This window comes from Ailuropoda melanoleuca, chromosome 8, assembly GCF_002007445.2.
Source record: "Ailuropoda melanoleuca isolate Jingjing chromosome 8, ASM200744v2, whole genome shotgun sequence".
Taxonomy (NCBI): domain Eukaryota; kingdom Metazoa; phylum Chordata; class Mammalia; order Carnivora; family Ursidae; genus Ailuropoda; species Ailuropoda melanoleuca.
This window is the reverse complement of record NC_048225.1, coordinates 11449615-11473834: the sequence shown is the minus strand read 5'-3', so window position 1 is coordinate 11473834 and position 24220 is coordinate 11449615. Positions and strand designations below refer to the sequence as shown.

The following is a 24220-nucleotide window of genomic DNA, read 5'->3' as shown; positions in this document are numbered from 1 at the left end:
CCCCTGACTATTGACTAGCAAGTAGATGTGTCCTGGCAAGACCCCCAGAACCAAAGAATTGACTGTTTTCCTCACTGGCTCGCAGCTTTGAGCTGAAGGCATGTCTTAAAACAGTGCAACTCACTTCAAATGCTTTTTGCTTTTCATTTATTATTGCTTGTCACGCGATGTTCTTTGAAAGCTTGCTCATATATTATCTGTTCCATTTTTTTCCATTCTCCCTTTTTTTGCATGCCGTTCCTCCTGTTTCCTCCCTTCCTCCAATCCTCTGTTCCCGTCTGTAGACACGGCAGCGACGACAGAGCCAGCAGTTCACGGTTGGTATCACATTACTGTTTATCTACTTTCTCAGCGCTGCTGAGAGGCAAGGCAAGCCTGGGAAAAAGAGAAATGCAGTCTTCAAGGGAAATCGTGTTTCAAGTAGACTGATCTCATACATATACTGTAATTTTTAAGGCTTGAAAGGATGTCGAGTCTTGTCATTTCTGTTCTGAGTTCGGGAGCCAGTGGTTGCTGTCCGGGGCGAGGCCAGCGCCTCCTGGGCTTGAAGGCAGGGGATGGGCTGTACGTGACCCTCACGGATAGAACACCACCGGACGCCGAAACACCAGGGACTTCAAAAACGAATATTGGCCTAAAAATCATGGCCTCTGGATTAAAGGCCCAGTTGCTTTCTTTACTTATAGGCTAGAGTCCCAGGTACATTTGGAAGAGGGGTCCTTCCCCTCAGAGGAACTTAGTAGTTCCTCTGCTACTGGACAGGTAAGGGCAGAAGGGTAGTCCTGCTGAAATTCACGAGGTGGTGGTCAGGGAGGTTATCACTCTTCTCTTAACTATGTTCCCGATCGTAGCTACATCTCAGACCTGGGCCACTCACTCTTAATCTCCATGTGTGCATGCAGGCTTATGCTAGCTCACACTGGGCAGGAAACCCCTCCAAACCAGGAATGACACCAGACGTAAATTTTAACAGCATTAAGTGGGACTGAAAAAACCATTTGTGTGCGGGTATCTTGTAGGCAAAATACTAAAAAGTTTGTTAAGGTTGTAACTAAAAGGTAATTAAAAAAATAAAAACAAAACGGCCATCGGGATATCTTTTCTCAATTTCATCTCCGACTTATGAGGTTGGAATAACTCTATTAACTTTTCTATGTCTCTCCAATCAGAAAATTAGAATCATGTTTCATCTGTATATGACTTTATTCCCTAACTCTAACCCTGGTGATATTGTGCTTAGAGAAAGATATGTTAGTTAAAAATTGGGCTGAATTTTAATAATTAAGTTCGAGGAAATTTTTTGGTAAAGGGCCTATTGAAATCACGTTGCACATTGTACAGTGTTGGAATCCATCATTTAAGTGACCAGGGGTGATCAGCCAACCCTTTACAGGTCATGCACCTTTTAGCAAAACATCTCTTCCTAGTGCAGACTGACTTCCTTAAAACAGACCTACATTTGAGGACTTGGCAGTTGGGAATCTTGAAGCAAGACCCTTCCTGTGTGAGCTGTCCCTGAAGGTCAGGCCTTGATGCTTGGCACATCACCCCCCTATTTGGACTTTCTGATGAGGAATTCTGAGAAAGCAAAATGAACTTAGGTGTGAAGTTGTATATCCCTCCCTTTTTTTTTTTTTTTTTTTTTTTTTTTTTCCCCCCCCCCCCGCCTCACCTGGCCCTTTCCTGTCACTGGCACAGAGAGAAAAGGTAAAGGGCCAGATACACTGGCAATCATGAGAAGTCAATTAGGTATAAAATCTCCAGTTTCTAAGGTAATGCCCCATAGTGCTTGCTACAGCTCAGACACTGCACTCCATTAAGCTTAGTTATTTGTAGGTTTCATCATTAATTGAGCACTTCCTGACTTTTATCGATTAGTCTCAGAGCTTTAAGGCTATTTTAATGTCGTTCAAGAGATTTTGTTCTATTCTTTTTAAGATGCTTTAAGTTCTGAGCTTCCTATAATTGACTCCAGGGTCAAATGTAACCATAAGATTCCTGAATTCTGTGAGATCTTTGAAGAAATATTGATCATTTATCTCCTAAGACTCCAGAGTTCTATTTGCTAGGTCCCTTCGATAAAATCCATGTACTTATGTGACTCTAATGGATGTAGGTCTTGGAGTCGGGTGAGGGATTCCAAGTAGGAAATATATTCCCTGACCTGAAAGATGAGAAGTTAACTTAGGGGCCAGTCGTGGTCTAGGACACGGTTTTTGATCAGGTCTTTCTCCCTGGAAAGAGGGAAAGTGACAGTGATCTCTCTTTTGTGGTGTAACAAAGAGACACTTGGAATAAGACTTTCTAGTGTTCCTGTGGCAGGAAACAGAGAAGCAACCACTGCCTTATTAGTTCAAGGACAGCTTTCTAGCCAGCGATATACCACTAAGATGTTGTCCACTGGCTGGCAGCACATGAGAAATGGCCCAGAGCTGAGAGATGTTGGGGACAAAAAAAAAGAATCCTCCCCTCCCCCTTCACACACACACTATTCCTTACCAGCAGGAGGAGAGAAGTGATAACCCAGGTCGGTCCCTGCATGTAATACACGTATAAACACGTTCTCCTAACCCTTCTGGTATCCTCATAGCATCTCACAAAGAGGTCCTACTGATGTCTTAAACAGCATACTCTCCAGCCCACAGCAAAAAGCTTTAATGAAAGCTAAAGTAGTATCTAGAATCTTCCTTGACGGAGGGGAAACGGTCTTCAGGTTAGTCGTCAGGGCAGGAAAGGTGATAGAATATGGTGGAAACTAGAAAGCAGGGGACCCGATTTCCAGAGAGATGAAGATCTGGAACCGCTTGTCTTTGAGTGAATTACGGCTAAAACCCAGCTACATCAGTGCAGCAACCTTTTGACTTGGATTCACCTGAGAATAACCTTAAGATGCTCACGAGAGAGATCTGGGCCTAGAAGAATGGCGTGGTCTGAGAACTTGGCAACTCAAATGACAAGACGTATTAGGTCAGCCTGTCGTGGCCACTTGATTGGTCTTAAAAGCTTTCATACTGGAGTTCCTCTGTAGTTCTCTTTTCTAAAAACAAAAAAAAATAATTTATAAAAAGCTTTCCCTTTGAAGACTCATTAAAATACTTTATTCAAGCTTGTGTTGCTGGAGTACGTATGAAGTATACCAGTTGTTAATGTATGTTGATCATTTGTTCTTACCAATATCTGATTGGAACAAGCATGTATTGGAAGGTTAGAAGTGCATGGGCATGATTCAAGATCAAATGGATTTTCTCCAAAAAGAAACCAAACGACAATCAGTCACAATGTGTTTTTAAGGATCGAATTGATGGTAAACGTAAAAGCGAGTGTAAGAATGGGATTTTTAGACTAGGGTGACCAAAGGGATTGTCTTTGAACAAGGATCTTGAGCACTTGTGTTTTTGGAGCTCATCCTTAAGGCCTGGTCAGGAAGAATCCTGTGTTATGTGTGCATGTTGAGCAATGCAAAAAACACTCTGCCAAATCCTGGTACCACGTGGTCTGAAATTGATGGCAGAAATGCATGAGTGACTTAAAGCACGGATGGTGTAGTCGTTACTATGATCATTGATGTGTGGGTGCGCGTGATGGTTTTTGTTCAAATGTGGGCGCATCTCTGTGTCTCGTGCCTTGTTCTTTCTCGGCCCTGTGTGTATCCTCTCCCTCCCCCCCCCCACCTCCCCGTGTGAGGTTTTGGGGGACCGCATGCCCGTGGTCTGGAATAGCGCTTGTGCTTTTGCTGCACTGCAGTCAGCTGGCTTCCTCTGGGCTGAAGGTTCTCTCTCCCCTCCCCCCCGCCCCTCCCCCTCCTCGCTCCTCCTCCTCCTCCTCCCTCCTCCTCCCTCTCCCGTTTTATGATTTTCTAGTCTACCTCTCCTTTTGCTTTCCACCTCTTGATCTATCAGAGGCTGATGATTTCATGAATTTACATATCCCAAATGAGTTTTTCAATAGTTTTTAATTCGCTATGCAATTATGGTAAGACTCAAACTGGGAACCTCCCTGAAATAATTTTTCACTTTCAGTTTTGGTTGCAAAAATCTTTGGCCTGTGCTAGATACACACAGCCTAATCTGCTGCCCTTAGGCCACCACCCCCCTGAAGCTCCCTTTCCCCGACTTAGAAAATTTTATAAGTAGTGCAAGCCTTGCTAGAATCCTAAAAGCACATGCAATTCTTATCTAAACTTTCTGTTCAATTGCGGGGTACTTCTGAAGCCCACCCGAAAGACAAATAGCCAGCAGTGCGCATTATTACAACCTCTATGTCCGCCATCTGTGTCTGTTCCTCTCTGCACATCTCTCTGTATGAGTACACAACAGTGGCATTCAAAGGCTGTCATTCAGTCAAGGGACTCTGCAGACATTGTATGTTCTACTCAAGAGCAAAGCTAAAGAGGGTTACGAATGGCTGCAGGACCTGAAGATTGTGTTTCAGCCTTGATATGCCCTTTGGAAACAATGTGCTACTGTTTAACGGCGTGAACCAAATTTCTGCTAATGGGAAGAAGGGACAAACTCTCAACAAAAGCTGACAAAGCAGGAAGAACAGGATGACTGAGCTTTTAGATTAAAACTACCGGGGGCGTCTGAACTCTTATGGCTGGTGATGGAAGTAACAGTTTCCATAATATGGCCAAGTGATCAGATGTATGCCGCTTAGGTAAGAAAGAGACCATCGCCTACTTTTTCCTACTGGGAATGGTACTGGAGCCAGGGGGGCTACGTTTTTGTTTCCTTGAGGTTTTCTTTGATCATTCTTTTAGGACGTTTTCTGAAAAAAATGAAACCCTAATGCACCGAACCCACAAACATTGAAATTTTGCTTGACCTTGACCTTCACTTTATTTAACTATCTCTAGGATTTCTTGCTGTTTTTAATTTTTGAGGTTTTCCTTAACCTGATTTAAGATTGCCACCTCCCACCACTTTTAGAAGCTGGTGATGTCTGTTGGAAAGGAGGATTAACAACAGCAGAGGCACTGAGAGGCCCGGGGTATGTGCAGCCCATCCTGGACCACGAACAAGCAAACACACGTCTCCGTAGAAGAGACCGTTATCGTGCATACATGAAATTTTCATGCTCAGAATTAATTGCTAAAAAAAAAAAAAAAATCCCACCTAGACCAATAGTTAAACTTTTCACCTGTTTAACAAAGTTTAAAGAAATTTATTGGATACATTTTCATTAGAAGTAACAAGAAAGGTCTTTAACAGATGATATGGAAGTTTAAAGAATAAAACCAAGAAGGGATTTCCCACGTCCTGTTAAATTGTGAAGTTTCCTTTTGAAAAACATTGTCTGCCTCATAAAGTACATCTTTGTTTTTTTGAGAAAACAAGAGGTGTAGAATTTTTAACATGAAAGAGGACTACCTAAGTCAGAGCAATTCTAGGAGGTAAATTTTGCTTGTCCTCACTTGTGCACCCAGTGCTTCAGTATACTCTTCCAATTATATATTTATTCAAAAATTACCCACCTATGGCCGAGCACCGTAGATTCATGAAATACAAGAGTAGTGCAAAAACAAATTTAACGCCACTAATCTAAATGGCTTCCCACTTTCAGATGTAATCTGAACGGTAGATTCCAGCTGATTTGGTATATTTTAAAATTTATGCCATTAGAAATGACAGTTTCATCTTCAGTGAGGTGTGTATCAACTGTCTGTTGCTTTTTAATGGGAAACTTTGCATATCAATGGTATTTCATGAACATATTTGTCTTTATTTTTTAAAATTAGCTTTCTAATGCCCACCCCAAGGAAGCAGGCATTCAGCAGTAAAGCTGCCTACTTGAAACATCCTTGTTTAATATGGTTCAGTGGGTGCCAAGCACGTATGTAGAATGCTTTGATATTCATTGGGCCACATAGAAGTGAGGGATTAGCCTTCTGAGAACTGCAAATTCATAATTAACTACAGACAAGTACTTTATGTTGCCCATTTATAACAATTATTCAAATAATTGTATTCATCAGTCTTTATACAATGGATAAAGCCAATTAGAAATAGGAACACTTTCAGCCAATCAGATTTCAGAACAAACGGATAGCATCCCTACTCAGTTGCCTCTATAATTGATTGCATTACTCACTGCTTTCCCTTTTGTTGCCTAAATGCATAGTTTGGGAACATCCGTGGACTCGAACCCTCCCATTTCTAATTGGCACCTTCCCTTGAATGTTGGCACCCAAGGTTCGTAATGGAAACTCTTCTTCAAGAGCTGATACGATGGCTTCCTTTCATGGCACCAGCCTAGCTATCAATATTCACTCGGCTTCTTTATAAAACAACTTATAATCCAAGCTTTTACTGACCATTTCTACATGATTGTTTCTGTTACTTTGGGTTTTTTTTAAATAGTGCGATCACTTTGACATTGCTTGTTTCCAGAGCGTTTGTTTCCTGCTCTGGCTGGTAGTTCACTGAGCATTACTCCCACACCATTCATTCAGCAAATGCTTGCAGAGAGTATACTCTGTGCTTGGCTATAAGAGAAGGGAGGGAGGAAAACTAAAGACCCTCCCCTCTCCCCGAAGTCCTTGCGGTTTCATAGGCCCACAAGTATTCTTCCAAAATAACAAATCCCATTAGAGACGCGTTAGCAAATTGTGCAGATTAGAGGACCCAGAGCCATCAGACAGGACTTTGAGCAGAACGTCAAGGAACAACTAGTGGAGGCCTCCTTGACTGTCTCCATTTCGTCGTGGTTAATGATCTTCATGAAAGGAGCAACCGGCAAGTAAAGCATGAGGAAATGGAATCCGTCCCCTAGCCAAGCCAGTCCCGTTGTTTATCTCCCACTCTCTGCCCCTCCTTTAACGCATCTCAGAGCTAGCGAGAGCTGGCCCAGCTGGCCAGCGTGCCTGGTGGCTCAGTGTAGGTCCTGCAGGCCTCCACCAGATTAGCTCCTGACCTAACTGCTTTCTCAGCTTTGAGGGTTTCATTTTTCAGGAATACCACTGATTTTTTTTTTAATTCTCCTTTTTAAAAAGTCATTTTGCGAATCAGATTTCCTGATGAAGACATAACCTGCAATCTGTAGGTAGCAGATGCAGTACCATTTTGAAATAAGTGATCCAAGATCGTCATAAATTGATAATGAAATGTATTTGTCAGTATTGGCAAAGGATTTCAATTTATGGTAAAATGTGAAATAAAACTTACATACATCAGTATGTAACATCTAACTGTATTTGTATTTAAGAGCTATGTCAGAGCATCGACAGCTAACAATCAGGCTTTATTTTTTTTTCTTTTTGCATGCTGTTATGAATGAGTGATTTTAAACATTCACCTTCATGTTTCATGTGCTTTGAAAGCGGAGACTGAGGAATCTGTCTGCCTTGATTGTGTATCAATAACAAAATGAAATGATTGGAGAAATGTACTTATGGATTAATGCATTCAAGCTATCCAAAAAAGAGCGAGATAGCAAGAGATTTGGCTCATGTTTTTTTTTTTTTTTAAGAAATTCATCCTCAGTTCTTAAGTGTTTTGTTTATGTCCCTTGAGGAATGAAAAGAAAAACGATTTGTTTTTACTTGTAAGGCCTTACTCAGTTGCCCAATTCCGCAGAAGAACTGGACAGTGAGGACCTCTCAGGTAAGGGCTAGTCATTAGGTAAGGCACTGCCGTGTCCAACCTGTGGGTGCTCTGTCCACTTCCACAAAATGGCCATTTGGTTTCCTGAGCAATTAATTAGCAATTGTGGATTTTGAGATTAAGGGAAAACAAAATTTTTATTAACACTTTCTTCCTCCTCACCCCCTTCTTTTCCCTGCTCTAGTGGCGTGTATATTTCGGATTGGGACTGAGGGTGTCAATGCGAGGGAGGTCAGGTCATCTTTGGTTGTACGAAGGCCACTGTTTTCAGTGGCGTAAAATAATTTTTATGCTCTGGGTGTATAACGGTTCAAGAGAAATTTTTTGCATTACAAAGCAGTTTAAGGATGTTGGATTATGAGAAGATCCTTATTTAAAAAAAAACAAAAAACTATTGACCCTCTACTTCTGTAAAATAGACTAGAAGACCTACGTCATAGTTATCTTAGAAGCACGGGGGGAGGAGGGGCAGGGAGGAAGGGGGAGCAATTGTTTTGTCACACACCATGATGTAAACTAATTACCCACCTCAGACCTTTTTCACAGCACACTGAGCTCTTGCAAAAGTAGGTTTCATGCTTGATGCCAGGATTTAGGTGTTACTAATCCAGAATAAGAAGCATATCCTAAAAAGGAGGGGGGTAGAGGAGACTCAAAATGGTCAGAGCTAAACAATCATATGAGCTGCCATGATGTTGTGGGACTTCACTGCCAACCAGCTACAGCTCCTTAAACGTTTGGATCAGTTAATTCGTAATAAATCAATGAGAAAGCCCCCTTCTTCATCACTGTGTTGGAGGCACTAAGGCGTAGGGCTGTGGAGCCTTACGCCAGCGTTTGGAAGCAAGGGTTCCATATTGCCCTGTCTTGGAGAGATTTCACTTCAGCACCCTTGAAGAGTTGGTTGTGAGGTGGTGGTCCTTGACTCCAGATCTCACCCAGTGAGAAAATGAGAGCCACCTAGGCTTTAAAGGTGCAGATTTTTTGCCACCTAGGTGCTTCTGTCAAACTTAAAAAATAGGGAGGATGCCTTTATTTTTCAACATAGTGTGGCCCAGCTTGAGCTTAGCTCTCTGATTTTTCCACCGAGTGGAAGCTCCAAGAGGCCATATTGGATTTGTTCACTGCTGTATGCCTGTGGTGTGGTAGGCACTCGATTGATACTAGTTGGATGAATAAGTTCCAAATCCCTGTGAATTCAGATAAATAACCAGAAGATTAGAAAGACAGCCATCCGTCAGGGGAGTGTTTCATTTTTGCCACTTACTGGTGGTGTGTTTAGAGAAATTGCAAAAACATTAGCCCGATTTTCTTTTAAAAGAAGAGAGAAGTCCTTCTGCTTGCATAGAATGTAATGCTGGTTGTAAGCAGTCTGCTCTCAGTTCGTGTTCTGACCCTAAATGAAACAGCTTTGACGCCGTGGCAAGTGGAACTTTTCAAGGACCCTAAGAAAGGACTGAGTCCTCACTGAGCCCTCTTGGCATAGTAGTCAGATAAGGATCACTGAGATAGTGTAGGTAATTTTTCTGCTTTTTAGGAAAACGGGACTACATCAGCCATCCACCCCTTCCCAAGTGTCATCAATTAAGGAAGCACTCCAGTCTCAGCTCTGCACCAAGTCAGATGTGGTCTTGCTGCAGTTCTATCCATCACCCCCGAGTCAGGAGCAATAAACCAACAACTGTTTGTGCTCCTAATAATTCGGTTAAATGAATAATCATGTTGTTCCCCCCCCACCCCCTCCAGGAGCACTGCAGTCCTGTGTTGCTCAGGAGCCATAAGTCATGTAGAACACTGATGATCTATCAGGCCGGGCGTGGGCTGCCTTTGCATCTGGTTTGATGAACTAATCAAAAACTGATTAGCACCTTTGTTCAAAGGGGATGCTGATTAATCAATTACTATTGATTGTGAGCTTGGCTTCCCTCAGCAGCAAAGAGACATCTGAAGGGGAAAAAAAAAAAGCAACCAATAAAAATTGAGCAGCTGTCATAGTGTTTAAATTTATTAAAACAAAATACATTATTTTTTATGAAGCTGTCTCGAAATGGGTCACTGAAGGGGAGCATATTGATTGAGAAAGGATGAACTTCTCAAATTTCTGTAGCCTGGAGACTGAATTCAATTATAATACAAGACAAACAGGTTAACACCCGTCTTAAACAGTCCATCAATAAATTAGAGTAGGTGTTGCACATTTAATGCTAAACTGTGGTAATGAATAATATTACCACCCATTCCCTGTTCCATCTGGGTAGAAATTTCATCCTTTCCTTATTATGGATAGATGCTAGATCCTGCATTTCCTTAGAAATAAGGATGGTCTGTCTTGCGCCCCCCTCCCCCATTCACCACTGCTACCTCAGCTAATGACAATTTCATAAGCCACATACGGTGCTCCGTCCTCCCCAGCAAAGCAAGTTGCTCGGCTGATCCTCCTCTTTAATCTGCATTAAAAAATTATGCTTTTGTGTAGTTGAGTGACTTCATTACTGGCAGACCTGGGGAGCTTCTCCAGTCCTACTTTGAACCCTTTCATTTACTTTTTGGGTGTTAACTTTATTGACGACAGACCCCGAAGAGTTTTGAATTGTTTTATCAATTACATCTGCTGTTTCCTGGTGACAGCTGGTGGTTATTGCCACCCTTGTGGAATAGAATAGCTTTAAGCATACTTATCCTTCTATTTTATTTTAAAACTTTTAAAAAATGTCTGCACTGCCTCCCTCCTTTCAGCAAAGGAAGGGCCTTTGGGGACTGTTCAGCAGAGTGCATTGGTAAATACCCAGTGTGCCGAAGAATGGCCCTCCGGCGCTGTCAACGCAAGCCACCGGTCTTCTGCTTTTGAAGCAGAGGCGCCAACAAGAGATTCCAGAACTGTCATCCTTCCCCAAGACATGTTTTCCACTCTTGCCCTACAAATGAGTACGTGATCTAGAAAAATCCCACGTCTCCCTCACAATCTGAAAGAAAAGTGTGGGTGGAGGGCAAACTCTAAATGGCTCTGATAATCCATGCCAGGCATGATGGAAGACTCTAGGTGAGCCAACTAGAGTCCCCTAAATGAATTCTGAAGGAAACACAGGGTCACAGTACAGCCTAAGTGTAGACAATGAAAGCACACAAAGGCCTTTGGATCCAGATTATCAGTTCTGGGAGGGGCCGTATGACCATCTGGTCATTTTGAATGTCCTCAAAGTCAGCTAAACTTGCTTGAAATGTGTGTGGAGAAACTCAGTAGAACGTTGCGGGTGGGAGAGAATCTTCCTCGCCCCCACCGAAAGCATGTCCCAGATTTGGCAAACAGGCTACTTTACTTCTGTGGTAGACCAGCAATAGTGACGATAAAGGAAAACCAGCTGGGCTGTGTAGGCCATTTCCAGGTCTAGCTCATAGATCTCAAGTGTAGTACTATTTAGCTTGTACTTGTGCGGTTCTTCTCGGCTTAGGAAACTCACAGATGGTCTCATTTGCTCTTCATTGAGCACCACTGTCCGAGCTCCTGTACGTGGTAGGCTCTGGGCGGGGCACCAGGCATGCAGCGGTGAACAAGACCGACCAGGAGCCGCTGTGGAGTTCCCGCTGCAGGCCCCTGTTCTCAAAGCTCCTTTCTGTGGGGCAGCCAGGCTCACAACACGAGATAATGGTGGACGCTGGCAAATGCTGTGGGAAAAAATTAAAGTGGGTAAAGTGAACAGGAGTGACTTGGGCTAGAAAGAGGCGGAGGCCAGTTTAGATCAAAAGCTCACCACAGAAAAGCCATTGGGACAGGGAGAGTGAACCAGCCCTGAGAGGTTTTTCCTGAGCAGTCTCGTTTTGCAAGTGAGGAAGCTGGGGCTCCCCAGGTTGAGTGATTTACTCAAGAGGCAGAGTCAGAATTTGAACATACGGGTCTTCAGGCCTCTGCAGGAAACAGACTTATGTTTGAGAGTAGTTATCCTTCTGCTGTGACCTCCACAATTCCTCTGCTCTGGGGTCTTCTTGGGAATCCTTTTCCTCTTGGACCCCTTTCAATTCAGTCTGTGTGTCCAGGGAATGAGGAGGGGAAAGTCAGGCTCTCTGGAGCCCATCACGGTTAGAACCATGTGCTGACTGACCGGGAAAGATCTCTTGCATTAAATCAAGCTCTTTCTCCTTCAAAGAAAACCTTTCACCTCAGATGATTTTGATGCCATTGTCCCATTGTCCAAAATTATGGGATCAGTTTCCCACTGAGGTGGTCCTATAGGCCGTGGGAAAGTTTGGGGTCACAAAGGCTAAAACACGTAGAGTTCCTGATTTCAAAATTGTGTTGAAAGGCAGTAGACCGAGAAAATCGTCTCTTGGCCATGGCACTCCCATGATGGGAGTTTAAAGGTCATTGTATTGCTGATCTTCCCATAATCCAACATGCTGCTGTTTCCCTCATGGGGTGGAAGGAGGCCATCAGATAGGAACGTTTCCTCCAAACTAGACAGTTGCCAAGGCTATAACACAAAATGTGAATTCCAGTTCTACAGGTTGGACACTGCTTTGGGGTGACTTCACCATATCCATTAATCCATCCTCCTCACACCCCCAAATGCCTGAGGTCCACAGAAGCATCTTTCCCCAGAGAGAGACTCTACTGGGAAATGTACGTTCAGAAGTACTTTACATCTCTGTCCTCTTTATCAGCTGTATATTCTTTTAAGGAAAACTCTGGTTCCGTCCTCCTTGCCTTCCTGTTGCTTGCAATGGAAGAGGCACTCACACTTTGAAGTCCTTACTATGAGATGAGTGGAGTGGGCTCATGAGTGTGCCTCCTGGCCTCTGGGGACACTACACTTTTGGGAGTATCCCATCCTGCTCATTAAGGCATTTCTGCTGTTGGGTAAAATAACAAAATCAAGTTACTTGAGATGGGAGAAAAGTCAACATACAAAATACTTAACAATCCTCATTCTCAGATGGTACACCTGAATCAGACCTGGCCCAGGTGGCCTTCAGCCTTGACCCCAAAGGGCAGCTGGGCCATCAGTCACCCTGGGTGCCATTCTGCAGAAATGGAAAGGGCCTGGTGACTTCAACTCAGCAAGTGTTTATGGACTATCTCAGCGTCTGAGAGCAGTGCTGAGTGTACATACAGCCCTCACCTCCAGAGAGCTGATACGTATTTGCCTGGAGTCCGTCAGATTAAAGAACTAGGAAAAAGCCCTCCTTGGGCTTTAATATGGCAGACTTCAATGTGACAGACACTTACTGAGTACCTGTGAGATGCCAAGCCCTGGCCCAGGGAAGCACTTTCCCCTTCAACACGCTGGCCTCGCAGAAACGACCCTGTGAGGCAGATGGCTGTGCTCAGCGGCACAGAGTGGCTGATCACCTGCCTCCTGTCACAGAGCGGAGTCACGAAGCCCCGCTTTTACCCCGGATCCGACCACTCTCCAGGGAACCGTGCAGGAGAGGAGGTCCTAACTCTTCTGAGTCTCCCGTTTGGGCCTGTTTCCGGAGGACAGACTGTAGGCAATGACAACCTGTGAGGGCCTGAGTCCTGATCACTGAGAGCGACAATGTACGGCCCAAAGCCTGCGTGCAGAACATCTCATTTAAATGGATGCACACCGAGCTCTGGGCGGCAGGAGGAGGGTGCTGACTGCAGTTTTCCTTTAAGTGAGCTTGACATAGTTCCTTTGAGATGGCCGTGTAGCTGCTGTTACGTGGCTAGAATTAAACGCAGCTGAAGGGTAGTACTAGCTGCCTGGGACGCTGTGTGGGATCTTCGTGAGGTTCTTGTCTTGCATTTATTCCTTCCCTTCCCCTTTCTAAGAAGACAGAACAGAAAGGTTATGTTACATAGAGGCTAGTGTGCTCCAATATATATTAACATCTTAATGGGAAAGCTGTGCGTGTACTGTATACATTTACTACTCTCCGACAAGAGAGAATTAAATGTCAGAAGGATTTGTAGCATCTGTAATTGAATTGGTGCTGAGAAAAGCAAATCTTAAGGAAGAATAACATATTAGGATTAGCAAATAATGTGGCATTTTGTCAGTGCATGTCATTCAGTGTGTTCCCCTTCGGTAATAAAGTTGTGCTCTTTAAAATGCACACTTATTTGTGTTACCACGAAGGGAGCTACTGCAGGGGATGGGAGTGAGCAGCTACAGTTTTCAGATGGCGCCCCGTTTTGTTTGGTTGGTTGGTTGGTTTTGTTTTGTCTTTGAGGTCAGATTTTGTTTTTGCCTCAGATTTGGAAAACGCACCAGCAGGCTTTTTCTTTCTTCCTCGCAACAAGTAGCAAATGACATCACAGTCATTAAACGGTCTCTAAGATAGACTAATCCCTACGGTCCTAGGAAGCTGGAGGCAGCATTTCCATTAGAAACACGGATTCTGAGAGTTTTCAATTAAACTGACTTGTCCAGCAAGCCCTCAGCCCAGGAAAATGGCTCAAACCAAACCAAGTGACAGAACTGTTGCAAAAAGTCAAGGATCTCAACTTTTTCCCAGTCATTCATTAGGTACGGAAATGGCAGGAGGTGGAACATAGGAATTGTCCAAGACAGAGAAGTAGACCAGGATCATTAGAACCTCCGCCATGTTTTAAATGATTTCTGAGGTGAGATCTGAGGTCATCCGTAACCTCGGGGAAGAAAAAACAGATGTATTTAAGAGGAGTATCCCCCTCTCCAAGGTTCTCAATGTGCCAGCTAGCCTGAGCCAGGGATGTTCTGAAATGGGAAGGTAAGCCAGCCCAGGGTGGTTGTCATGCCCTCTGCCGTGTGTTTTAACTGTGTGTGTGTTTTAACTGGCTTATGCTTCAGCTCCTCAGAGGCCGGAAACTTGGTGTCCTTTTGGCAAAAAGCCCAGCCCAGGCTGCACGGTGGGCAGAGTCCCTATCATCCAGGAGCTTGTCTGGGATATACTGGCCATTCCCCGGCTAGCCATGAATCCCTGCCTTTGGCAGCCAAGCCTTCTAGGCTTCTCACAGATCCAGGATGAAGGCATTCGCATGGCAGTTTCTGTGAGGCGTCCATGCCAGGTGGCGAAGTGGTAGCCAGGCGAACGGCGCTGGGTTGGAGCGCCCCGTTTTAGCACCGGTGGTGTGCTTGCTGAGCTCCAAGCTCCGCGTGGAGGACGGTTCTGGCAAGTCGTTTGAGGAGGGAAAGCAAGTGGAGAGAAAGGAGTCACTTTTCTTGGCAGGCCCTCGGGAACCACTGCCTTTAGAACTTCCCCCTTTATGCTGCCCGTGAGGAATGGAGGGAGCCGGGTCACCCGGCAAGGTAAAGAGAACCGAGCGGATGGGGGCATCCCTCTTGGGAGTCCCTTTGAAGTGTTTTTGTCCTTGCGGTTTCTAAGATGCTAATGTGAGCCCAGGGTAGCTGAAGCTCTGACGGAGCCGTAGTGGCCAACTTAACATTCTGCAAGCAGCTTGTACACTTCTCACCTGGAGCCAGGTTGTTCCAGCTTTTTGCCAAAAGAAAAGCCAGCTCACGAATACTAAACAGTGCATGATTGATCTGTCCTTAAAGAGACTCATGTCACACTTAGAGCCACAGACAGGGTTGCAAGAGGGGACAGCCCAGGCAGACAGGACTGTGCCACAGCCATGAGCCTGCCCGGCCTTCTCCCAGCGCTCCCAGAGAGCCCCTGAAACCCAGAACGATGGGACGACGAGGCCTAAGGTACTCGATGCCCCACGTGATGGGGTTGGGGTGACATTTGTCACTCCACCAAACGTGCTTGGTTGGTTCAGGGCTGGACTAACCTTGATGCCAGCAGCATACACCAAGCAGGAACATGGCTTTCCCTCTGCAGGGTGGTGGGGCCGAGCTTAGTCCCAGAAGTAGGAACACCTGTTACTTCATTTCTTAAACGAACAAGAAAATTTGACCTTCTGAACCCAAGAGCTGTTGACTCGCCTGAGGACCGGGCGTGTTTATAAGAACTTCTCAGTGTAGAAGCTGGGGGCAGCTGTGGAGTCCAGCTCTTTGGTTGCCTTCTGGATGCCCCCAGGAAAGTTGGCGGAACCAGAGTGAAAAGGTCTGCATCCCAAGAGGAGCGGGGGCTTTGGATGATGGGGAAAGGTACTTTCTCGAGCACTGGCCGGAGCTCTCCCTCAGTGAGCAAAACAGGAAAGGGCGGGCCGCTGCTGGACTTGTCTGGGCCATGCTCCTCCTGGTGGCCAATCCTTCCTGCCGGCTCCAGCCACTCGCCCGCTGCCTCCTGGTGGAACGTCTCGTGCTACTGCTTCTCGCCCTGAACGAGAACCTTCAGGTGCAGGCCGTTCTGCCCTCGTCGTCCGTAACCAGCTTTCACCCTGTTCCCCCACCACCTGGGGCCAATCGAGAGCACACGAAAACGCTCCCACCCACCCCACACATGGAAACAGAAGGTGGGGAGTGAGCTGAGGTAGGAAAGGGCACTGCTCTTCACAGAGGACAGTGAACCCGGGGTGGGGTGGGGTGTGAAGAGGCCGTGAGGGGCTCACAAACCACAGTGTTCCCTGTAAATTAAATATCAGTCACCTTCTGTGTCCGTCTGCAGTAATTGAAGGCAAGAAAAATGTCTTGGTGATTAAGTGGTGGTAGTAAACTTTTTTTATCAACTGAGTATCACGAGATAGTGGGAGAGATTACCCTTATAAATAAGTATCTGTAAAATATGTATGTCCCTGAGGGCGGGGAAGATGACTAGAACCCAGGTAGTGCATGTGGGCGAAGTGCAGGGGCAACGAGGCAGCCCTGAGCACATTGAGCCCAAGTTCCTGGGGGAGCAAAGACCCAACGAACAGTTTTGCTAAGGAAATTAATCCCGCAGATACATAGCCCATGAGGTATTTTCGTGGATTACAGAGCTGCTCTATCTCTCCAGCTTTCTTAGGCTTCTAGAATGTTCCTGTGCCTAGGCATGGAAGAGGCAGTCCTTGAACAGTGGCTATGGAAGTGCCTTCCCCTGAATCGGTTATTTAGGTCTATGCCTGGGAGTGGGATGGCCTCTCGAAGTTTCTCTCTGCTCTTAGTCTCCCCGGGGCTGGGGCCTGTCTTCAGCTCTTGCCCCTTGCTTTTCTCTCCTTCATGGCTAGTATCGCTGTGTTTTCCCCACCCAAGCCTAAGACCCAGGGAGTTAGTTGAAAGACTCCTATTTTTCAATAGGTCTGAAGCTCATGGCAATTGGAGATTAATTTTCATTCCCACAAGATCCCCCATTTTGACAGCTCCCTAAGGAAAACACAACTTCCTGGCTTCTCTGTTACTCTTGTCTTCCCATCAGCGATTCTGACTCTGTGCAGTTGGGCGAGAGTCTCCGGGGTGTGAAGCGCTCTCCTCGGGCAGATACCCTGTGTCGAGGGGCCCCCCAGGGGGAGCACTACCCTCCCACAAGCTCCGTTGTCTCTAAAAGAAAAGAAAAAGTTTCCACGGCAGAGTTCTGCCTTGTTGAGATGACTTTCAAGACACGGAGGCTGTTTCCTCCACAGTAGGCAACACTTGGCCGAGGAGGGCGATTCGTCTCCACCACGTTTCAAGTCGAGCTTATTAGACAGGTTGCTGGAGGGGCTCGCACATCACGGAGTGGGCTAATTGGCTGCAGTGCACTCTGCCTCCAACCCGTCTCCCTTCTCCAATTAAACTCCCATCATCCTGTTGTCCTGGGCGACCTGCGGCTGCCTCCGATTTGGCATTTCTGTTTGGGTTGGGATTTTTGGGCTTTTTGTTGTCCTCTGAAAGGTAACTTAATGAAACACTTTAAATACTTCATTTTTTTTTAATTTAAACTCTTTTAATTAAAGCACTTTTCGTGGAACCCTCAGTCACGCGTTCTTTCCCCACCTCCTTCAGTACTTAATCTCGGAGCAGAATTGGAAATATCGATAGAAAGTGTAAATCATGCCCTCCTGCTGAAAGCGTTGTATCAGGTTTCGGCTCAAAAGAGCACCATTACCTTTAGCTGTCACGGGTCTGTACACTTGATCGATAAACTTCAAATATTATTAGAGGTGGAGGCTTCAGAGATTTGCTCTGTTCTTTGGAGAGAGACAGAGATAAATCTTTCTTAAAAATTGACTTGAATTTGCACTCTCCTTCTTCCTGGTGAAATGCATTTCTCTCAGGCGTTTCTCTCAGGCGTCCAGCAACTGCAAGGGGGACAGATTTATAGGCCATGTGCTTCTTGTACTGAAAGATTTAAATGGTAAATCCTTCACATATGACTTCACAAATCATGTAAAGTTAAAAGATTTTTACCGTTTCTGTTGCTGCTGTGCTTAAATTGTAAGGTACAGCTAGTAAATCATTTTAATGGAGGTGTCGTACTTGACTCAATAAAAAAAAAGACAATGGTTTAGCTTCCACTCCAAAATGTTAATGTATTAATCAACGGGAGAATAATTGTTTTTTACTACATTATAAATCTCGGGTGCCATTAGGACTTCAGCGAGGGGTGATGTAGCCACATTCCTAAATTAGAATTGTTTACACTGCCACGCATCCATTCTGCATTGCCATAGCTCATTCTGGGTTCATTTTGGAGTTGTTCCCCAGCCAAACGTGTCGTTCCTCCGTCAGAAGAAGACATCCTGAGGGAGTGATGCTTATAAAGGAAAATTAATTGCCTCGTGAAGTGTTAAATAAATAAAATAAAGCCCGTCTGTGGCAATGGACAATTATTCCTTGCTGTCTTTTTTTGAAATAGGTTTTTAGGTTTTAGATGGAGGCTTACTCCCTCATCCATCCTCAGTGTAGCGAGCATGTCACCTGTCTTGAGTCTCATAAGCCTTGTTTTATCTCGGGGCAGCTGTGGCTTGTGAGCTCCTTTTCCCGTGCACGTGCCTGGCAGCGAAGAAGCCGCTGGGCAGCTACAGAGGGCCCACGTCGCCCCCCGTCCACAGCCCGAAGGTGCCGCCCCAGCACCCTCAGGTAGCTAGGTCGGCCTCCTCGTTAGGGTCTGCAGCTGGACACAGACGGAGTGAGTGCTAGGACCGGCCAGGACCGGACAGACCGTTTCTTCTCTCCCTGGTCCCTAAGCTTGCTCCCCATGCGTTAGCCTTCCTCTGCCGCGTGTCATGAACTGACCTTGTGGGGAGAACAGATCAAGCCGGCCCTGGACAGGTCAGTCTGTTCCCTTGCTGTAACCTGATGCATCTGGCTTGTCTCTCTGACTCCTCCGTTATAAAAGAAGGTGACCTCTGACCTGGAGGCAGTGTGGCCAGGGCTGCTGGTGTCTTGTAATGAGCTCTACAGCCCTGTTCCTTTTCTGATTCCGACAGATTCTCGAGCGGGCGAGGAGGGCGCCATCCGGGCGGTGGATCACGCCGTGATCGGCGGTGTCGTGGCCGTGGTCGTGTTCGCCATGCTATGTTTGCTCATCATTCTGGGGCGCTACTTTGCCAGACATAAAGGTAAGCAAGGTGCTCCGGCAGGCGGCCGGCCTCCCGTCACCACAGCCCCTGCACCTGGGGACTTGACAAGGTTTTCCTTGATAGGCAGTTTGGATTATGTGGCCACATAGCCTATCGATGTTTCCCAAAACTGGGAGAGAAAAAAACAGAAATCTTAGCAGCTGCTGATGAGGACTCCGAGGGGTGATGAGGAGTGCTTCTTGATTTGGATTTTCTCTAAAAGCTTTCTAGATGTGTGATTCTGCAATCCGTAATTGTAAAAATAGGGGCTGGGATGTGAGAGGTGGGGCCTGAACCCCAAAGCCATCCCCGTGGAAAGAACATGCCGCATTCCCTGCTGCTTTCAGGGAAGCAGGTGGACAGGCAGTGCTGTCTGGCCCCTAGCTCCGGGGAAGCTGGTCACAGCGGCTAGAATACTTCCTTGGTTTGATGTGCTTTAAAAGCCACATAAATATGTATTTTTTTAAAAATTATCAGTGCAATTGATTTAAATTGCCATTAATCATCACACTTATCAACTGTGCAGCCTGGATGGGCAATCATCTTTTCCAACGCTCCTCCTCTGTGCCCCATGCTGCTCTGATCCTCCGCGCCCCCCCCCCCACCCCGCCGCCCTTGGTAATTTATTCTCCCTTTCTTTGTCGGCCCTTGTCTCTCTCCGCTGTTTTTCTCAAGCTCGGTGCAGTGAGCTTGTGGGGTTTTCCTGTAGCATTAACCTCAGGCGCCTGCATACCACTGGATCGTAGGATTTGGGTTTGGGGAAGGTCCCTTGAGCATAGCAATGGAGGTCCAAGGTACTTGAAACCACCTTTAGGACCCACAGTGCCCATCTCCCACATAAACCATTTGGGGGACCTTCTGCCCATGCCCAGGAGGCAGCCCGTTGGGCCGACAACACTCAGCCTCTTGGTGCTGAGCTTGATAGAGCCAGGGAGGTGAGGCCAGAGAGCAGGGCTGAGTCTGCTCAGCAGCTGTGGAGGAGAGGGGCCAGAGGAAAGAAGGGACTAGGCGGGGGACATCTGACCATCTGCCTGCTCAGATTTGTCACGTACGAAAACCTGAAAACACAACCAGTGTATCGGCCTTTTTTTTTTCCTAAAGAATCTTCGAGAATACAGTATATAATGGGAGGAGGGCTATTTGGTTATGGTAGGCAGTGTAAGTGCTACCTAGAAGTCCCACTGAGGTGCAGTCCTTGTGTCTCTCCATAAACTGTCCCATAAATGGTTGGGACCTGCCGATAAGAGTGTCTCCAACTTTGGAGCGTTCTGTGTGTCGTCATTCTCAAGTGGTTGTGCCAATTAGCGAATCCATGAATCCGGGTCCAGGCTAGAGTCACACCTTGAGCGAGAATCGCTCATCCCTTAAGACAGACCCCAAGCCCTGATCACAACCGTTACTATATCAAGTTGTTTCTGGATCGGGAACCCCACGCTGAAGCGGGAGGCAGAAGACGGTCAGACATGCCTGTGCGAGCCCCCGAGGACGCACAGGCAGTGATGACTCCTGAAGACAGGAGCCGAGGGCTTCAAATACACGAGTTGAGGCCACAGTAGAACATCATCAGGGCCCTAATTCATTAATTGGCTAATTGCTCTTCCTTGCTTTGGTCTCTAACCATGTGCGCGCACATCTCTGGTCATTGGTCCTGGCGTTTACTGTTCACACGTCAGTCAGCAGCTCTCCAGCTTTCTGCATTTTTAGCTCCCACTCACGTCTTCTTCTGCCGACACCCTCTGGTCATAATCACTGCTCTAATGTCTCATTTGCTGAATTATATCGCAGCGGTTCAGTTGGAGTGGTGCCTTTGGAACCCCCGGATCCCCATTTGTCTCACCCACCTCGCTCTCTCCTTCCAATTGTTTTTTTCCCCTCTGCTGCCTGCACACCACTTCGGCTGATGATGGCCATAAAGCAAGTTGCCATCTCTGTACCACTTTACACAGAGGCCATCAGACAGTCACGGTGCTTTACCCCTTCATCTTTCAGGTACATACTTCACTCATGAAGCCAAAGGAGCCGATGACGCAGCAGACGCAGACACAGCTATAATCAATGCAGAAGGAGGACAGAACAACTCCGAAGAAAAGAAAGAGTACTTCATCTAGATCAGCCTTTTTGTTTCAATGAGGTGTCCAGCTGGCCCTATTTAGATGATAAAGAGACAGTGATGTTGGAACTTGCGAGAGAAATTCGTGTGTTTTTTTATGAATGGGTGGAAAGGTGCGAGACTGGGAAGGCTTGGGATTTGCTGTGTAAAAAAAAAAAATGTTCTTTGAAAGTACACTCTGCTGTTTGACACCTCTTTTTTTGTTTGTTGGTTGGTTTTTTTCTTTTTAAAGTTTTATTTCTTCCTACCAAGTCAAACTTGGACGCTTGGATTTAGTTTGAGTAGATTGCAGAAAATTCTGTGCCTTGTTTTTTTGTTTGTTCGTTGCGTTCCTTTTTTTTTTACTGTTTTTTTTTTCTTTTTTCTTTTGTGTGCATTTGTTTTTCCCAAAAATTTTTGGATTTTTTTTTTCCCAAAATCTCCCATTTTGGAATTTGCCTGCTGGGATTCCTTAGAATCTTTTCTCCCCTGATTTTGTTGTTGTTTTTGCTTTTTTGTTGTTGTTTATTTTTGAAGTTACTGCTTTCTGTTCAAAATTCAGTTTCATAAAAGGAGAACCAGCACAGCTTAGAGTTCATAGTTCAGAATTTAGTGTGTCCATAATGCATTCTTCTCTGTTGTCGTAAAGATTTGGGTGAACAAACAATGAGGACTCTTTGCTGCTACCCATGTTGCAAATACTTAGAGCAGTGAAGACTAGAAACTTAGACTGTGATTCCGAAAATGTTCTGTTTGCTGTGGAACTACATTACTGTACAGGGTTATCTGCAAGTGAGGTGTGTCACAATGAGATTGAATCTGTCTTTAATTCTGTATCTGTAGACGGCTCAGCATAGATACCCCACACTGTCCAGAAAGGTTTGGGGCGGAAAGAGCTCCTCCTTTTTCAGTGCCCTAAACAGACCTGACAGGTGAGGTCTGTTCCTTTTATATAAGTGGACAAATTTGAGTTGCCACAGGAGGGGAAGTAGGGAGGGGGGGGAAGCTAGTTCTGCTCTGGTTATTTCTGTTCCAAAGGATTCCATCCGCCTTTCCCAATCGGCCATACTTCTCAGTAATTTGTAGGAAAAAGCAAGTCCGCGTGGCGTGTGAATGACTGGATGGGACAGGGTTGGTTTTTTGGTTTTGTTTTTTTTTTCCTTTGTGCTTAGTTAGGAAGGCAATAGGATGTGGCCTGCGTGTACTGTATATTACAGATATTTGTCATGCTGGGATTTCCAACTCGAATCCGTGTGAAACTTTCATTCCTTCAGATTTGGCTTGACAAAGGCAGGAGGTACAAAAGGAGGGCCGGTATTGTTCTCACACTGGTCTGCTGTCGATCTCAGTTCTCGAAAGGTCAGAGCAGAGGTGGAAAAACAGCATGTAGGGATTTTCAGTTACTTAATCAAAACTCAAATGTGAGTGTTTTTATCTTTTTACCTTTCATACACTAGCCTTGGCCTCTTTCCTCAGCCTTAAGAACCATCTGCCAAAAAATGACTGATCCTCGCATGATGGCAGCCATAGTGCATTGCTACTAAAATAAGTTACCTGGAACATGTCTTAGATGGGGAGCCTTGGGAAAAGGTAGAGGAGTCAAGTTACCATTTACATTTTTTTAAAGCAATGTGGGGATTTTCACTGAAACGTCTAGGAAATCTAGAAGTAGTCCCGAAGGACGAAAACTAAACTCTTACCGTATGTTTTGGTAAGGCTCCAGACTCCAGAGTACAGTCCCTATGGAAAGATGGCATCAAAAAAGAGATCTATATATATATATAAATATATATTATATAACATTTTCAGTGAGTAATTTTGGATTTTGCAAGGTGCATTTTTACTATTGTTACATTATGTGGAAAACTTACGCTGATTTATTTAAGGGGAAAAAAGTATCAACTCTTTGTTATTTGAAAGTGTGTTTATTTTTCTTGTCTTTGTTTTAACCTTTGATAGAACCATTGCAATATGGGGGCCTTTTGGGAACGGACTGATACGTAAAAGAAAATCCATATTGAGCAGCATTTTGTTTCCCCCCCTCCTATCTCTAGGCACTTACCCAAGACAAAAAGCCACAACGAACATCCCTTTTTCAATGAATTTTATAATGTGCAGCTCTGTTCCGAGCCCTTAGCACCCATTCTGACCATAGTATAACCACATCAAAGGGTGAGAACCATTTAGCATGTTGTTGAAAGGTCTTTTCAGTTGTTCTTTTTAGGGGGAAAAAAAAAAGCCTACCATTGCTCACAAAATTGGCATCTCATTTTTGGGATCTCCCATCTTTGTTTTGAAAAGTGTACAGTAGTGCAGTGTTCCTGATGTAACTTTATGGCTTACAATGTTGACATGTCTCAGGTTCATGTGTTTCGATTGGTGTTTTCCGTCTCAGGTAGATTGCAAAGTGTAGGCCCCACACATTGGAAAAGAAAAAAAAAAAAAGTAAATAAAACAAAGCAAAAACAGGAAATTATGGGTTTTAGTTGTATATTGGTTTATGTATTTTTTCTTAAGTATACAGTGCGCTGTTTGAAATGTATTGTCGAGTATTACTTTGTACAGGTCGATCACTTTTTTTAGAGTGAAGAAAGAACAAACTTGTTTTTTGTGTTTTTTAAAGGAATATAAAATAATGAAGGATGTATAATTGATGCCAAATAAGCTTGTTCTTTAGTCACACCGACGTCTTATTTTTCCCTTTAGGCCAGTTCTGTTTTTAAGGTGTACATGAACAGTGTTATGGTGTAAGAAATTCCATATCCATATGTTCCCATTCGCATTTTGTATTGGTTCATGTATACCATTTTTACAAAAAAAAAAGAAAAAAAAAGAAGTACTATAAAATATCTGTCTTCTTAATAAAAAAAATTAATGTTACCAAGTGATCCTTTACTCTCTTTATGGACTTCTTACGGATGCCGGGGCGCGAGAGAAGAGATGGGGGCCCCTGGTCCAGCTTCCTCCCCAGGGTCGCACGCGGCGCCCGCCAGCGCGGGCAGGAGGTGCTGGGAGAGGCTGCCGGCTGGGGCTCTGAATTGCTTCTCTCTCCTGCGCTCACCCTCCCTGCCCTTGCTCTCTTCTCCCCCTCAGTGGACAGGTGGGCCAGGTGCTCCGGCAGCGCGGACTCAGCGGTTTGTGCAGGTGCGAGCCATGCAGCGGAGGGCC

General features: G+C 45.3%; 1 protein-coding gene across 5 annotated transcripts in view; it reads left to right on the top strand.

The window, feature by feature from the left end:
- Positions 1 to 23932, top strand: part of CADM1 (cell adhesion molecule 1) — a 321733-nt gene extending 297801 nt beyond the window's left edge. For 2 of the 5 annotated variants that reach the window (XM_034665806.1, XM_034665803.1), the window contains 4 exons: positions 285 to 317; positions 7548 to 7601; positions 18832 to 18963; positions 20953 to 23932. In XM_034665806.1, coding sequence (XP_034521697.1) covers positions 285 to 317; positions 7548 to 7601; positions 18832 to 18963; positions 20953 to 21071 — 338 coding nt within the window. In that variant the 3' untranslated portion in view covers positions 21072 to 23932. The remainder of the gene's footprint in view (positions 1 to 284; positions 318 to 7547; positions 7602 to 18831; positions 18964 to 20952) is intronic. The other 3 variants (XM_034665807.1, XM_034665804.1, XM_034665805.1) reach the window with 2 other exon arrangements.
- Positions 23933 to 24220: the final 288 nt, after the last annotated feature.